Raw genomic sequence first — 15,104 nt, 5'->3', positions numbered from 1 at the left:
CGTATCATGCTTAGCGAAATAAGTCAAGCGGAGAAAGACAACTATCATATGATCTCCCTGATATGAGGGAGTGGTAATGCAACATGGGGGCTTAAGTGGGTAGGAGAAGAATCCATGAAACAAGATGGGATAGGGAGGGAGACAAACCATAAGTGACTCTTAATCTCACGAAACAAACTGTGGGTTGCTGGGGGGAGGGGGGTTGGGAGAAGGGAGGTAGGGTTATGGACATTGGGGAGGGTATGTGCTTTTGGGTAAATTGGAAGGGGAGATGAACCATGAGAGACTATGGACTCTGAAAAACAATCTGAGGGGTTTGAAGTGGCGGGGGGGTGGGAGGTTGGGGTACCAGGTGGTGGGTATTATAGAGGGCACAGCTTGCATGGAGCACTGGGTGTGGTGAAAAAATAATGAATACTGTTTTTCTGAAAATAAATAAATTGGAAAAAAAAAAAAAAAAAGAAACGAGGTTGTCTGTAAGTACAGACTCAGTGCTATAAATAGATGATCAGAAGCTTGCTTTTATTTTCTGCCCTAAGAAAAATAATCACTCACCCTACAGAGGTGGCTCCCAGTCTTTCTGATAACATTCTAGGACCTGTTTGGCTACTAGAACTGAAAGAACTCTTTTAAAGTTATAGAACTCCTCTCATACCCCCTAAATTGCACACCACAGAGATACATTCTTTACAAATAATTTCAAAGGGTTCCTTGCAGCCTAAAACCCATCCTGGAAACTGGAAATTTAAGAATTCATCCAAATTTAAGAAATTTAAGAATTCAGCCTAAGAAAATCCAATTTCTCCAGCACAGCTATGAGTGTGGCCCCTAGACAGGAAAGCCTTGATAAACGGGAATCGGGGGGCGCCTGGGTGGCTCAGTGGGTTGAGCCGCTGCCTTCGGCTCGGGTCATGATCTCAGGGTCCTGGGATCGAGTCCCGCATCGGGCTCTCTGCTCAGCGGGGAGCCTGCTTCCCTCTCTCTCTCTGCCTGCCTCTCCATCTACTTGTGATTTCTCTCTGTCAAATAAATAAATAAAATCTTTAAAAAAAAACAAAAACAAACGGGAATCGGTAAGTCTCCAGTTAACTCCTGAATGCTAACTCTAAGTATCTCCACAAGATTTCTGAGCAACCAGAACAAATTTAGAAGGAATCTTAGGATTTTTCTCTTTAGGTATCACTCATTAAGCAATTCAGAAATTGGATTTTCTTAGGCTCAGAAAATCCTCTCGTTGTAAAACTTCTTATAATCCTAGTGAATGACAGGAAAGTTTATAGTTTCTTATGAAAGAGAATAAAAGAAATCAGGACATCAATTTCACATTGACATTTTTATTAACGCCAACTGTTTTTTAATTATTATTTTTTTAAAACAATAGCACAAAAATGTTTCAAGGAAGCAGTCTCACAATCTGATGACCTTCTGAAATACAGTCAAGCCACACCAAATATGAAATTCCTGTTAATAACACAAAACAAATATTTTTTAAAAAGGAAAAATAAAAAGAAGAGGAAAAAGAGAAGGAAAAAAGGTAAGGGCAGAGGAAAGCAATGAGATGTAGTTAAAACTCATTGGGTCAGGCAGGTGAGGCTTATTAGTAGAATACACTGTTAAAGCAAAGAGTGGCACACACAGGCTTACTATCTTTGCTGTTCTACCCAGTCACCACTAATACACGGCCCCCGGCAGCGGCGGCCACTGACTTCTTCCACGTCCACGGTGAACCGGGAGAAGCCAGTGTTGATACTGTCATGAAGAGGTTTAACCGTTGGCCTGTCGGACAACTATGACCATTCTGTTTGTTTGTTTTTTAGCAGAATAACTCCTTCAGGATGGTCTGGCTCAAAACCCTTTCTTTTCTATGTCACTTATATGCATCTCAGGACTCTTAAAAGTTGTCTTAAAAAAGAAAGAAAAAAAATCATGTATATCAGTTTCTCTTATTTAATGTGGCTATAAAAGATGTTTCCTTATTATTTCTTTATCTCTAAGAAGGACACCGGGGATGGAGGTTGGGGGTGGAACTAAGAGGAAGAAAAAACCCAGACCAGGTTAGGTTTGGTTTTTTTTTTTTTAACTTTTTTTTTTTCCTTTTGGCCAGGGGTGGGGTCACACAGAAGGGAAGGCATGGAGGAAAATTATGATCCTTGGTTTAGATGGAGTTATGCAGGAAAATATATCTTCCCGATCAGTCCCCATGCCAAAAAAAAAAAAACAAAACAAAAACAAAAACAAAAAAACCCAAAACAAACCAAACAAAAAAAGCCTAACAAACCCAAGAAACCAAAAAAACACTTGGAATTATGCACAGATTCTATGTTATACCAGCTATCAGCCTTTCATGTTTAACCATTCCCAGCAATGGACACTACCCTCGGCTTGTAGGCTGCTTGCAGAACCCACTTCACAAAAAATCTTCTTCACCCAGAAGCCTCTAGTTTCCTTTTGGTAAGTTATAAAAACAGAACATCTGTCATTAAGAGGAGAGTGTTAAATACTTTTAACCACTGACAAGGCTTCAGGAAGTTTCACAGTTTCGTTATGCTCTATTTTATTACTATCATATTTACATTTTTATTTTTTTATTTTTTTATTTTTTTGCTGAATCGCTGATTTTCCTTTTTCAATAGAATTTAATTCTGGAGTGTGAGCAGGAACCAGTTAACTACATTCATTGTCCAACCCCCACTGGTTTGAAAGAAGACTCCAAATTCTTTGCATGTGAATCAGCTGTTCAGTAGCCCCACCTCCCCCCGCCCCGCCCCGACAGCCAAGCAGCAGGACCACAGCCGCGGTGGCGGTGGCGCGCCGGGCTCACGCTGTAGGGGGCGAGGACTTTCGCTGAAGGAGGTACTGGTGAATGCTCTCAGCATCTCGCTTTAGCCAAGCAGCATTCAGCAGGATATTCTCACAACACTGCTGGATGGTACGCTCAGCTGACGGAGCCGGGTGACTCTCGAAGAAAGCCTGGCGTAAAACAACCCAGAGTGTAGGATCAGTACAAAGCAATAGTAAGAAGGTAACAGTATCACAGCTTAGGAAAAAATACCACTCTCCTGTAAAGGATTCAAAAACTTCAATCATGAAAACTTACCACTGCCACTCCCAGGCTAAAAGAAAACAAGCAGCTCCTTAGACTTGCATTCAAGAATTCTTCCCCAAATACACGCTTAAAATCGAATCCAAAGTTAATGAAGAGATAGAACCTATGGCCTTTCTTTTAGTGTAGGCGCTAGAATTAGACTTGGGACTCAAATCTAGGCTGGATCATGTATTAACCTATGACTTTTCGTTAAATTAACTCTTCTGTTTTCTCATTTATGAGAAAATATTTACTCCAGAAGATTCAAGAAAACCCCATATAAACTGTTAACGTAATAGTTGGCAGGCAGGGTCCTTAAGGACTCAAAACACATTCTGGCTGCTTCTAATAGAGATTAAACTGTGAGGGATGATAAAACCATGAAGCTTTGATAGACTCACATTTTTCATACAAGACTATTTCTGAGTTTGTTGTAATTTATTACAAAGCTTATTGATTAAAGATGCAATGAACTATTTTCTAATGAAGTATGCCAAGATTCACAGAAAACAAAGCAATTCTTGGGGCGCCTGGGTGGCTCAGTCGGTTAAGTGTCTGACTCTTGATTTCAGCTCAGGTCATCATGATCTCAGGGTCCTGGGTTCAAGCCCTGTGTCAGGTGGGGCGTCTGCTTGGGATCCTCTCTCTCCCTCTGCCCCTCCTCCACTCTCTCTCACTCTCACTCACTCTGTCTCTCTCTCTGAGATAAATAAATAAAAACTTAAAAAAAAAAATAAAACAAAGCACCTCTTAAATACCAACCAGTGAAAGGATGGGGGTCTTTACTTTGAACTCATCATCATAGTGTATAAGGGAGAATGACTAATTCATCAGATTAAGTCTAGAACTTTTAGAAATCAATAACCTTATTTTGTTTACATACATGACAAGGGCTCCTGCTCCAAGGCTCTTTAGGGCCTGAGTAAGATACAAGACTTCCCCTCATTCCAACTCCACAAACAGCACTACCATTTACATATTAGGAACCTGGGAATTATCCTCAACTCTTCCTTCTTCCTCTGCCAGGTATGTCCACAACACAGAGAAGCCACTCAGTAAATATTTGTTGAACCAAAGATTAACAAAATCAATCCCCCTGAATTTCATTACTCCATCTCCCCCAAGCTACTTTATCATTCTTGCTTGGACAGTTAGCATCCCGACATCTTCTCGTCGCCAACCCAAACTTTCTCCACACTGTAGCCAGGCTGAAATTTTTATCACACAAATCACATCAACTCACTCTGTTTATAGGCAATTCAAGGGCTTCCTGCTTTTAGGAAAATTTTCATACAGCCTATAGGGCCCTCCACGGTCTGGCCTCTACCTATCTTACCAGCCTCTGCGCAGCCACTCACTGTCCTTCCGCTCCAAACCCAGTGTATGTACCTCTCCTCAGAGCACTTACATCCTTCACAATAAGGGAATTGTTTGCACAATATACAATGTAAACTAAATGAAGGCAGAGATCAAGTCTCTCACTGTTTTCTCAAGCTCTGAATTCTTAAAATTTTATTCCTAAAGTTTGAGAATGAAAGAAACAACACTACAGCTCTCAGAACTTCTAAATTCGCATTTCATAACCCCATTGCCTTCAACAAGAGGAAGGTGAAAATGACATTTCAAAAGTACTTTACAATTAAAGGCAATGAAAGGCTTAAAGTTAAGATTTTCCTCATCAGTGTAGATTTGTTCCTCAAATGCTGAACTTTACCACTTAACTGATTATTATCCTTCGTAAAGGCTAAGAGGAGAGTCCCTACATAGCCATCTTCTCTCCCTGTGCATATGACAGATTACAAAGGTTATTAGAAAGGAAAAAATTATCAAGGACCTACTACTCCATTCCAGTCTGTTATTTAGAGTAACTAACATCACCAGTAACAATCTTATTATTACCCCATTTTATGGATGAGGAAACACAGGGAGATCATGGGGTTAAAAACATGCTTGAAATCACATAGCTAAACAGGGCAAGGGATGGTTTTCTACTCAGACTGACTGATTCCAAGTTCCATGTTTTTTCAACCATATTTCAACACCCTCAAAGATGATTCCAACCCCAAATTCTTCAAGCATTAAAGACACAACCCAAGCGGTCTTTTTCCAAGCAAAAACAAGGATAAATACAGCATTGCCCCATTACCCGTACTGTATGATTACAATGTGGCTTATCAGTTTTTACTTACTACCTTGAAAAGTAAAAAGTAAACAGCACTTTGCTTACCTTAACCTCTCCAGCCATTTTGTCAACTGCAAATCCCTCAACTGACAGCTGAAAAAACAATGGGTTAAACAGTAAATGCAACTAAAAGAGGCTAGGAACAAAGTTCCATTTATCCTAAAAATGAGCCATCCTATTCTCTCCGAACTTCAGAATATTCTAGAGGATGCATGATGGGTGAAGGACAAGCCCTTTAATAAAGCTAATAACTATTTGAGACCAAGGAGCAGCCATGCGGGGAAAGGAGGCAGGACTACGAGGATCCCAGCACCAGGGGCATGGCCTAAGCACCCCATACTTCCACCCCTGTGACAAAGGGCCACGTGGGAAGGAATGAAGTCAGCATTTTTCCACCCTAGTGAGTTTGGAGCCCTGAGTGTTCTCTTAAGATGTCTTAACATCTCTGAGAACATTCCTAGTGAAGAACAATCTCTTCTCCTCAGACGTTTTCCAAAAAAGACATATGGCCAACAGATACTTGAAGAGATGCTCAACATCACTCATCATCAGGGAAATATAAACCAAAACCACAGTGAGATATCACCTCACACCAATCAGAATAGCTAAAATTAACAATAGAAGAAACAGTGCTGGCGAGGATGTGGAGGAAAGTGGAACCCTCTTACACTGTTGGTGGGAGTGCAAACTGGTACAGCCACTCAGGAAAACAGCATGGAGGGTCCTCAGAAAGTTGAAGATTGAACTACCCTACAGACCAGCAACTGTGCTACTAGGTACTTACACGAAGGATACAAGAATACTAATTTGAAGGGATACATGCATCTCGGTATTTATAGCAGCATTATCTACAGTAGCTAAATTATGGAAACATCCCCAATTCCATCAACTGATGAATGGATAAAGGAGATGTGGTATGTATACACACACATATCCAGGAATATTGCTTAGCCATAAAAAAGAATGAAATCTTGCCATTTGCAACAACATGGATAGATCTAGAGAGAATTAATAATAAGCAGATTAAGTCAGAGAATGACAAATACCATATGATTTCACTTATATGTAGAACTTAAGAAACAAGGCAGATGATCACGGGGGAAATAAAAGAGAGGAAAACCAAGAAGCGGACTCTTGAGAACAAACTGATGGTTACCAGAGGGGAGACGGGGGGGGGGGACGGGGGAAATAGGTGATGGGGATTGTGGAGTGCACTTGCTCTGAGCACCAGGTGTTGTATGGAAGTGTTGAATCACTAAATTGTACATCTGAAACTAACATTACACTGTACATTAACTACTTGGAACTTAAATAAAAACTGGGGAAAAAAAAAAAAAGCTAATAACTATTTAAAGAAACTTTCTTTTCTTTTTTCTTTTTTTTTAAGAAACTCTTAAAAAGCAAAGACCATCGTCTATACACCTAGTGAATCACGGATGTCCTTAAATAACATCTATGATGAACAAGGTACTCAAAATAAAAATCTTCACATACCTTTATTAGTCTGGATATTAAGAATCCTCCCTGGTATCGATTATATAGTTCTTCCCAGTTGTCTTTTATAAACTTCCAAGCAGCCTTCCTTCCATGCTTGCTGCCTCCAGCCACTCCACCAATTACTGATACAGTGTCCTGTGGACGTACCTCTTCCTAAAAATAGAAAGGGAACTAAAAATCTACTATATTCAAAACATCTTCTGGTGCTAGAAAGGGCAGATACTTTTGAGGTACCCAAGCAATCACACCGAAGACCCTCATTCCTGGTTTTAGGAATAACTGGCACCAGAAGCAAAGAGAAGAATGTTTAACCTAAAGATGAGCCAAATTGAGAATGAGGCATTGAGACAGGTACAGACAGGCTGCTCAAAAGATATTTGCTTGGGTTCCTCCAGGGTAAAGAAAGGAAGAGACAGAAGGTAGGTACTGGGATAATTATGCTTTCCAGTTTATTTCTGCCTCCAACTATTCTGATTCTCACCATTATGGGGTGATATACAGGTCAGTAGCAAAAGCCCATTCCATTTTCCCCAGACTAAGAGGAAACCTCAGTTTAGGGTTAAAGCAGATCAAGAGGATACTGAATCAAAGACACTTGCCACAGATCAGTGGGTTACGATTCCCTCTGTAGGCAGTTTTTGTTGGAACTTACTGAAAGTGCAAACGTGAGGACTTTTTGAATCAATTCAGGTGAAAGAGTAGCCCCAAGGACCCTTTCAATTCGGTTTTTCTCTTCCTGCATATCTGCTTGTTTGTGAAGCTACAATGAAAAAATAAAAGATATAGTTAACTCTCCCCTAGAAGTTATGCATATGCTTGTGTGAGCTTCTCCCCGAAACTTTTTGCTCTACATTCTCGCTGGCTGAGACTGCACAGTATTAAATTTTTTTTTTTAAGATTTTATTTATTCATCAGAGAGAGAGAGGGAGAGAGAGTGAGCACAGGCAGACAGAATGGCAGGCAGAGGCAGAGGGAGAAGCAGGCTCCCTGCCGAGCAAGGAGCCCGATGTGGGACTCGATCCCAGGACGCTGGGATCATGACCTGAGCCGAAGGCAGCTGCTTAACCAGCTGAGCCACCCAGGCGCCCCTGCACAGTATTAAATTAACAAAAGGAAATACTTTTTAAGATGTTCAGGCACTACATTTTTCATATGCCAAAACAGTAAGTCACTATGTAAGTCTGTACTATGTGAATGGCTTGTCATCAGTTCTGAGCAGTTTAACATCAAGGTCTGAGGGATATATGTCTGACTAATGTTCTATGTTAGATGAATAAACTAATCATCACTAATACCACTGAAGGTCATCAATTTAATTTCTAATAGGAAAAAGTAAATGTTAATTTAAAAATATTTTATTTACTTATTTATATGAGAGAGAGAGCATGAGAGGGGGGGAAGGTCAAAGGGAGAAGCAGACTCCCCGCTGAGCCTGATTTGGGACTCGATCCTGGCACTCCAGAATCATGACCTGAGCCAAAGGCAGTCACTTCACCAACTGAGCCACCCAGGCGCCCCAATAAACGTTAATATTAATTCATGAGTCTCTGATCAGTGGGATTCTGTATCATCACATTTTTTAACTGCAAAATCAGCACATGCTGAACATAAAAAATTGCAAAAATAGAGAGGCATAAAGAACAAATTAAATTATCGGGGCACCTGGGTGGCTCAGACGGTTGAATGCCTGCCTTCAGCTCAAGTCATAATCTCAGGGTCCTGAGATCAAGCCCCACATCAGGCTCCCTGCTCAGTGGGAAGTTTGCTTCTCTCTCTCCTTCTGCCCCTCACCCTCACTCATATTCTCTCTTTCTCTCTCAAATAAGTGAATAAAATCTTTAAAAAAAAAAAAAAAAAAAAAAAGAAGGGGTGCCTGGGTAGCTCAGTAGGTTAAAGCCTCTGCCTTCCGCTCAGGTCATGGTACCGGGGTCCTGGGATCAAGCCCTGCATTGGGCTCTCTGCTTGGCGGGGAGCCTGCTTCCTCCCCTCTCTCTCTGCCTATTTGTGATCTCTGTCAAGTAAATAAATAAAATCTTAAAAAAAAAAAAGACAAAAAATTAAAGTATTGATATGTACATTACCAATCAGAAATAAGACCCCCTTACACCTGCTATTTTGTGACTTTTAAAAAATATTTAAATTACAGGTAATTTTATTTTATTTATACTTTTATAGCCTCTAAATCTTCCACAGTGAATATACCAAGGTTTTTTTTTAATCATCAGAAGCAAAACATTATACATATAAATAATTAGAATTACAAAGGTATATGAGATACGTCTCCAAAACAACAATTTATAGATTCTGCTGATCACCTCTCCCACTGAAGAGTCTATACTGACCAGTGTCTGCAGACCCCATCACAGGTCCCAGTTTCCCCTTTCCTTTGGACTCTTGAGTAGCAACATGGTAAAATAAATAGGAAGTTAGGAGATCTGGGTTCTAGTCCTAGTTTTGCCTCTAACTAGCTGTGTGATCTTGACTAAGTTCTCATCCCTTCTGGATCTCAGTTTCCCCAGCTGTAAAATGAGTGGGATGGACAGATAATTTCTAACAGTTCTTTTCTGCTCCAATACTCAAAGTCTGAACTCTGGCTTTCAGGAAGCATGGTTTTCCCCAAGGAGAACCTGTTACACTTGACCACTAGATGGCACCATAACACCACATTCCAAATACACTTTGAAATAAAAGTTTGGTTTTGTTTCTTTTAATCCTGCCTCATTATTCCTAAATTACCAATAGAAAACAATCCTCCTCATCTCCCATCAACTGGTTCCTTGAAGAAACTTAATTTGGTCTTCATTAGAGCTCTGCTTATAGCAAAGCAGAACTACAGTCAGCTCCCTTGTATTAACAGATGCAAACACTTACTAAAATATACATAGTAGTGTAAATTCTTTAAAGTATGCCAGGACATGAAAATGCCCAGGTTATCTGTTACAAGAATTCCAGAACCTCTATTTTTGTTCCATACTTTTATGGAAAAGACAAAACCCACAAATACCTGATTTCATCTACAAAGAAATACATGATTTACAGTGCACAGGTTCACAGAATATTAAGAATGAGAAACGACCAACCCAAAGTATAATTTTTCTATTATTAGAAAGGAAACTCTTGCACAAGATCAGTAAAGTGGCACATTTTAAGTTTCTTAAAGTTTCTATTTTTCAAAATATTTTAGTCATTTAAATAGGATTTGTTTAAAACTAAATACTAGAAATTAGATTTGCAATTCTGATCCACTTGAGATCAGAAATGTTCTTAATCCATTAAGGATGGAAGTAATAAAGCACATTTCATTCCTGTTCTGGCTGTTCCCCTCCTTAAGCGTGGGTCTTTAAATGAATGGGCTTTATAGGTCTGGCAGGTAATTTGGGTATTTACACTTTGCACATTTTATTTGATGGTAATAGATTCAGCTCCCTCTACCACTGATGCAATCAGCATAGTCCAGTTATTCCTTAGATTGATAACTACATGGACAGGGACTTAGGCAGCACTTGTTCCACAGTATTAGTATTTAAGTTTAATTATATGCCAACCACCCTGGGAAAACTACAGAGGCAATGTAGGCAGGTCAGTTAATTTCCTGTCCATTCATAAATGGAGCACTGGTATAGCTCAAATCCTTGAAGTATGTAATCATCTATCCGCTTTCTCTCTTTAAAGGATTTTATTATTTACTTTTTATTTACTTGACAGGAGAGAGAGAGAGAGCACAAGCAGGGGGAGCAGCAGGGAGAAGGAGAAGTAGACTCCCCTCTGATCAGGGAGCTTGATGCAGAGCTTGATCTCAGGACCCTGGGATCATGACCTGAGCCAAAGGCAGACACTTAGCTGACTGAGCCATCCAGGAGCCCCCATCTATTCCCTTTCCTAGCACAGACACAAACTTTGGGAAATACCCTAGTAACTTTACACTAAAGGGAAAAATTTTAAGAACCTGACATGTTAATCAAAATGAACATTTCAATTTTTATATTTAAGGTGCATCAACTTATGAATAAAAAAAAACTAAGTGAAATTAGATGACTTTTGGCATTGTATTGGTAGTATACATGAACAGACATTATGTATTTCTCCCAAGGTTTCTTTTCTTTTTGAGAGAGAGAAAGAGAGAACGTATGTGCACGTGCATGTGGAGGGTGGCACTGAGGGAGAGAGAGGAATCCTAAGCAGACTCCCTGCCAAGTGCACAGCCTGACACGGAGCTCCATCTAATGACCCTGAGATCATGACCTGAGCTGAAATCAAGAGTTGACTAAGCCACCCAGGTGCTCCTCCCATAGTTTCTTAGTATCTGCCTGTTTGCAATATGCATATCTGCACGTTTGTCTTTTGCCCAGACTTTTAACCACCTAACAACGTGCAGTCTCTGTGTCAACTGTGTTAAAGAGCAGAAAATGGGAGCCCTTCCCAAATTTACTCACCTTTAGCATAATGTCTAAGGTAGTGCCATCACCATGCTTCAGAACAGTCAGATAGACCTACAGAGAACACAGGAACAAAAAAGAAGGTATCTGATTAAATGTATCTTCTTCCAAATAGTTCAATGTTAAGAAAAGACATAAGGCGAATCAAACAATTTATAAATAGCTGTGTGTGGATGTTACATACAAATTGTGGCAAAGAGCTTAGAGCCCACACTGAAAAGCAGCAAGGCAGACAGCACGTGGTGAGTAACAGCAGCACACACCCGCTTTCTCTCAGGGAAATGTGCACTGATCATCACCTTTCAGCACCAGAGTCTGGCCTGAGAAATGTTAGACAAAGGACATGCTGGCTATAGAACATTGAATGCACCTATTAAATCAGAATCAGACATGATTTGTGGGTCAGTACTTATGTCATTTTTGGTTCCCATTAAACACATTCCACAGTATACACAGAATGATGCAGTCACTTAGAGATCAAAGTTATTCATCATGAAAACGTACAGGACTCCTCAGATCAGCGGAGAGAATCTGTTTCCCTTCTACGTGGTCCTTAAACCGACGACGGGCTTCTTCTAACGTTGCCTTATGTCCTGCTTTTCCTAGTTTGCCCAGAACCAAGCCCCTCAGGAGTGCATCTAGATGACCTGATTAAGAAGTAAGAGAAACGGAACTACTTAAAAATCCTGTTTTCACAAATATGCTACCTGGCTATCCTGTAATTGTGTTATATACTATGTCTACCATCTTGAACAAACACAATCAATTACCTTAGTACTTGAGAGAACACCTGATTTACATTATTCAAATCATAAGAGTGAAATGAAGTACTAAACAGATTAGCTAAACAAATAAATTTGCTGACTTTGTCTACAAATGTCAATGATCTGAATTTATTAAATGTTTACTCCATCTAGGAAAGTACACTGCTAAGGACTGTATGTGAAAGGAAGAGGCAGAACAGGCTTAGATGATGCGGTTTTGACCCAAGATTCAGAGAAAGATCACATACGGAAATAGTATGCTGTGTATAATAAATTGAAATCTTAGATTTAAAAATCAACTTCTGACGGATCTATTGACTCCAAAGATGTGTAAATGCGCACTAAGCACATAAGGAGAGTCTCAATATTGGTGATTAGGGAAACACAAATCGAAATCACAGGGAGATGCCACTTTACACCCACTAGGATGACTGAAGACAGACAGACAATAACAAGCACTGTTAAGGATGTGGAGAAATTAGAACCCTCATACATTGCTGGTGGGGTGTAAAATGTGTGGCCACTTTGAAAAACAAGCTGGCAATTCCTAAAGAGGTTAAACAGAGAGTTACCATACGATCCAGCCATTCCACTTTTAGGCATATACCCAAGAGATATGGAAGCATTATGTCCACACAAAAACTTGTTTACACACATGTTCACAGCAGTATTCACAGCTGTCAAGTAGGAACCATCCAAACATCCATCAAGTTATGAATATACAGAATGTGGTACGCCCATACAATAGCATATAACTCAGCTATAAAAGGAATGCAGTACTGATAGACAACGCAAAATGGACGTACCTTTGAAACATTTTGCTAAGTGAAAAACGCGAGACACAGAAGGCTACATGGGGTAGGAGTCCACACATATTAAATGCCCAGAGCAGGCAAATCCATAGAGACAGAAAGCAGATTGGTAGTTGCCAGGACGGAGGTTGCCAGGAAACGGAAAGTGACTGCCAATGGGTAGGGAGTTTCTTTTAAGGCTAAAGAAATTGTTCTGGAATTAGATATGGGGATAGTTGTGTAACCTTGTGAACAAACTAAAAAAGACTAAGATGTATACTTTTAAGAGGTCCGTTTTATGATATATTGATTATATCTCAAAAAAAGAAAGTTAACACCAGCAATGACGGATTGCAATACCAAAATGGACAGGCAAGTCATGGCATATTCACATAGTGAACACCAGTAAGCAATAGAAAGGAATGAACACACTGGATGTATCTTAAGTATGATACTGAGCGAGAGAAGCCAGATAGAAGAACAGAATATATATTAGCATTCCATTTATATAAAGTTCTAGAAGAGGTAATATTAACCAAGGGTGAAAGAAGGCAGAACAGTGTTTGCCTGCAGGGGACAGGCAGGGGACACCTGAGTGGCAGTGACTGACAGGGAAGAGGCCCTGAGGCAACCTCCTTTGGTGTCTGCATTTGTCAAAAGTCAGGGAACTGTAACATTTACACTGTGCACCTTGCTACCCCTAAATCGTACCTCAGTAAAAAGTAAGTTTAAGAAAACCACAGGAGATCAATAGATAACACAAGAGGACATCAATGAAGAACCAATTTGTAATTCTGGCTCCGGTACTGACTTGCAAGGCAATGTTTTGTTATTTTGCTGTTTGGCCCTTCCAGCTATAAACCTAGAAAGCTAAAGACATTCTCCTTGGGGCACCTGGGTGGCTCAGTGGGTTAAGCCTCTGCCTTCGGCTCTGGTCATGATCTCAGGGTCCTGGGATTGAGCCCCACATCGGGCTCTCTGCTCAGCCGAGAGCCTGCTTCCCCCTCTCTCTCTGCCTGCCTCTATGTCTACTTGTGATCTCTCTCTGTCAAATAGATAAATTAAAAAAAAAAAAAAAAGACATTCTCCTTATTTCATAAAGCTCTGTTTGAGTCCAAAAAGTTTTACACATTATCACCATGACAAAGAAAGACAACATCCACTATTTTGCCTATAACTGTCTCCACATACCCTCTCCTGTCTTGTTCCTGGGATCTCTGTTCCTGCCTAAAGCCAGTCCACCACTGGATCTGACTTTTCTCCGTCACTTGGCCATCGCTCCAGCAATTACTCCCCTCTTTTCACACCATGAATTTTTCTGTTACTATTCCATCACTGTCATCAGCACACAAACATGTTATAAAATCTCCCACTTTGTTAAAAAAAAAAAAAGTATCTCCACTCACCTAGCTCTCTCCAGACTACCCCCTTTCAGCAAAAACTCCTTTAAAAAGCTGTCTAAGTGTGTTGTCTCCTCTTCCCCTACTCCCAGTCTGGAGAACCCAAAACTGGTCACCACCACTCGACAAAATTTGCCAAGGTAATCGCCAATTCTTTACCTTGCCTGACTCAGAGCAGCATTTGTCATGGTGGATAACTCTCCAACTGTACTGCCTTTTTTTTTTTTTTTTTAAGATTTTATTTATTTGAGAGAGAGAAAGAGAGAGAGTGTGCACAAGACGGGGTAAGGTCAGAGAGCAGCAGATTTCCCACTGAGCAGGGAGCCTGATGCGGGACTCGATCCTGGGACTCCAGGATCATGACCTGAGCCGAAGGCAGTCACGTAACCAACTGAGCCCCAGCCACCCAGGCGCCCCTCCATCTGCACTGCTTCTTAAGCTGTCTGGGACATCTCCTTGCTCCTGACTCTCTCACCTCCCTGGTCAGTGAGTCTCCACAGCTGATACCTCCTCTTCCACCCATCTCCAAATCCTAGCCTAGCCTAAGACCTAGTCCTCAGACTATTCTTCTCTCCACCTACATTCAGGCCCTGCATGATCTTTAGTTTCGTGGCTATATATACCAGCTACGAACTAAGTGGATTTATTTGGCCTAGACCACTAGGTATGATACTCTCCACTAGGATGTTTAAAAGGACCTCACATTTCTCATGTCTAAAACCCAACTCCTGATTGCCTCCGCCCCCAGCCTGCTGCTGCAGCAGTCTTCCCCATTCCTGCAGATGGCAACTTCACTCCTTCAGTCTCGAGGCCAGACTGTGGTGGCTCCTCTCACTCCACCGCAGCCAGTCCACCACCAAACAGATTCAGTTCTGCCTTCAGAACAACCACAGAATTTACCACCTACAAGTGCAAGCTGCAACCAGCGCCTCAACTGCACTTTGTAACC

The 15,104-nt window shown here is 40.8% G+C and overlaps 1 protein-coding gene across 1 annotated transcript in view; it reads right to left on the bottom strand.

Annotated features, from left to right (window-relative positions):
• Nucleotides 1-1,318: 1,318 nt before the first annotated feature.
• Nucleotides 1,319-15,104, bottom strand: part of NPEPPS (aminopeptidase puromycin sensitive) — an 86,480-nt gene continuing 72,694 nt past the window's right edge. Inside the window, exons 18-23 of the mRNA XM_044248134.1 lie at nucleotides 11,705-11,847; nucleotides 11,198-11,254; nucleotides 7,417-7,524; nucleotides 6,762-6,917; nucleotides 5,313-5,360; nucleotides 1,319-2,970 (exon numbers count right to left, since the gene is read on the bottom strand). Of these exons, the coding sequence (XP_044104069.1) occupies nucleotides 2,818-2,970; nucleotides 5,313-5,360; nucleotides 6,762-6,917; nucleotides 7,417-7,524; nucleotides 11,198-11,254; nucleotides 11,705-11,847 (665 nt within the window). The 3' untranslated portion in view covers nucleotides 1,319-2,817. The remainder of the gene's footprint in view (nucleotides 2,971-5,312; nucleotides 5,361-6,761; nucleotides 6,918-7,416; nucleotides 7,525-11,197; nucleotides 11,255-11,704; nucleotides 11,848-15,104) is intronic.

This window comes from Neovison vison, chromosome 5 (assembly GCF_020171115.1).
Source record: "Neovison vison isolate M4711 chromosome 5, ASM_NN_V1, whole genome shotgun sequence".
Lineage (NCBI taxonomy): Eukaryota > Metazoa > Chordata > Mammalia > Carnivora > Mustelidae > Neogale > Neogale vison.
This window is presented reverse-complemented; position numbering and strand designations above follow the sequence as displayed.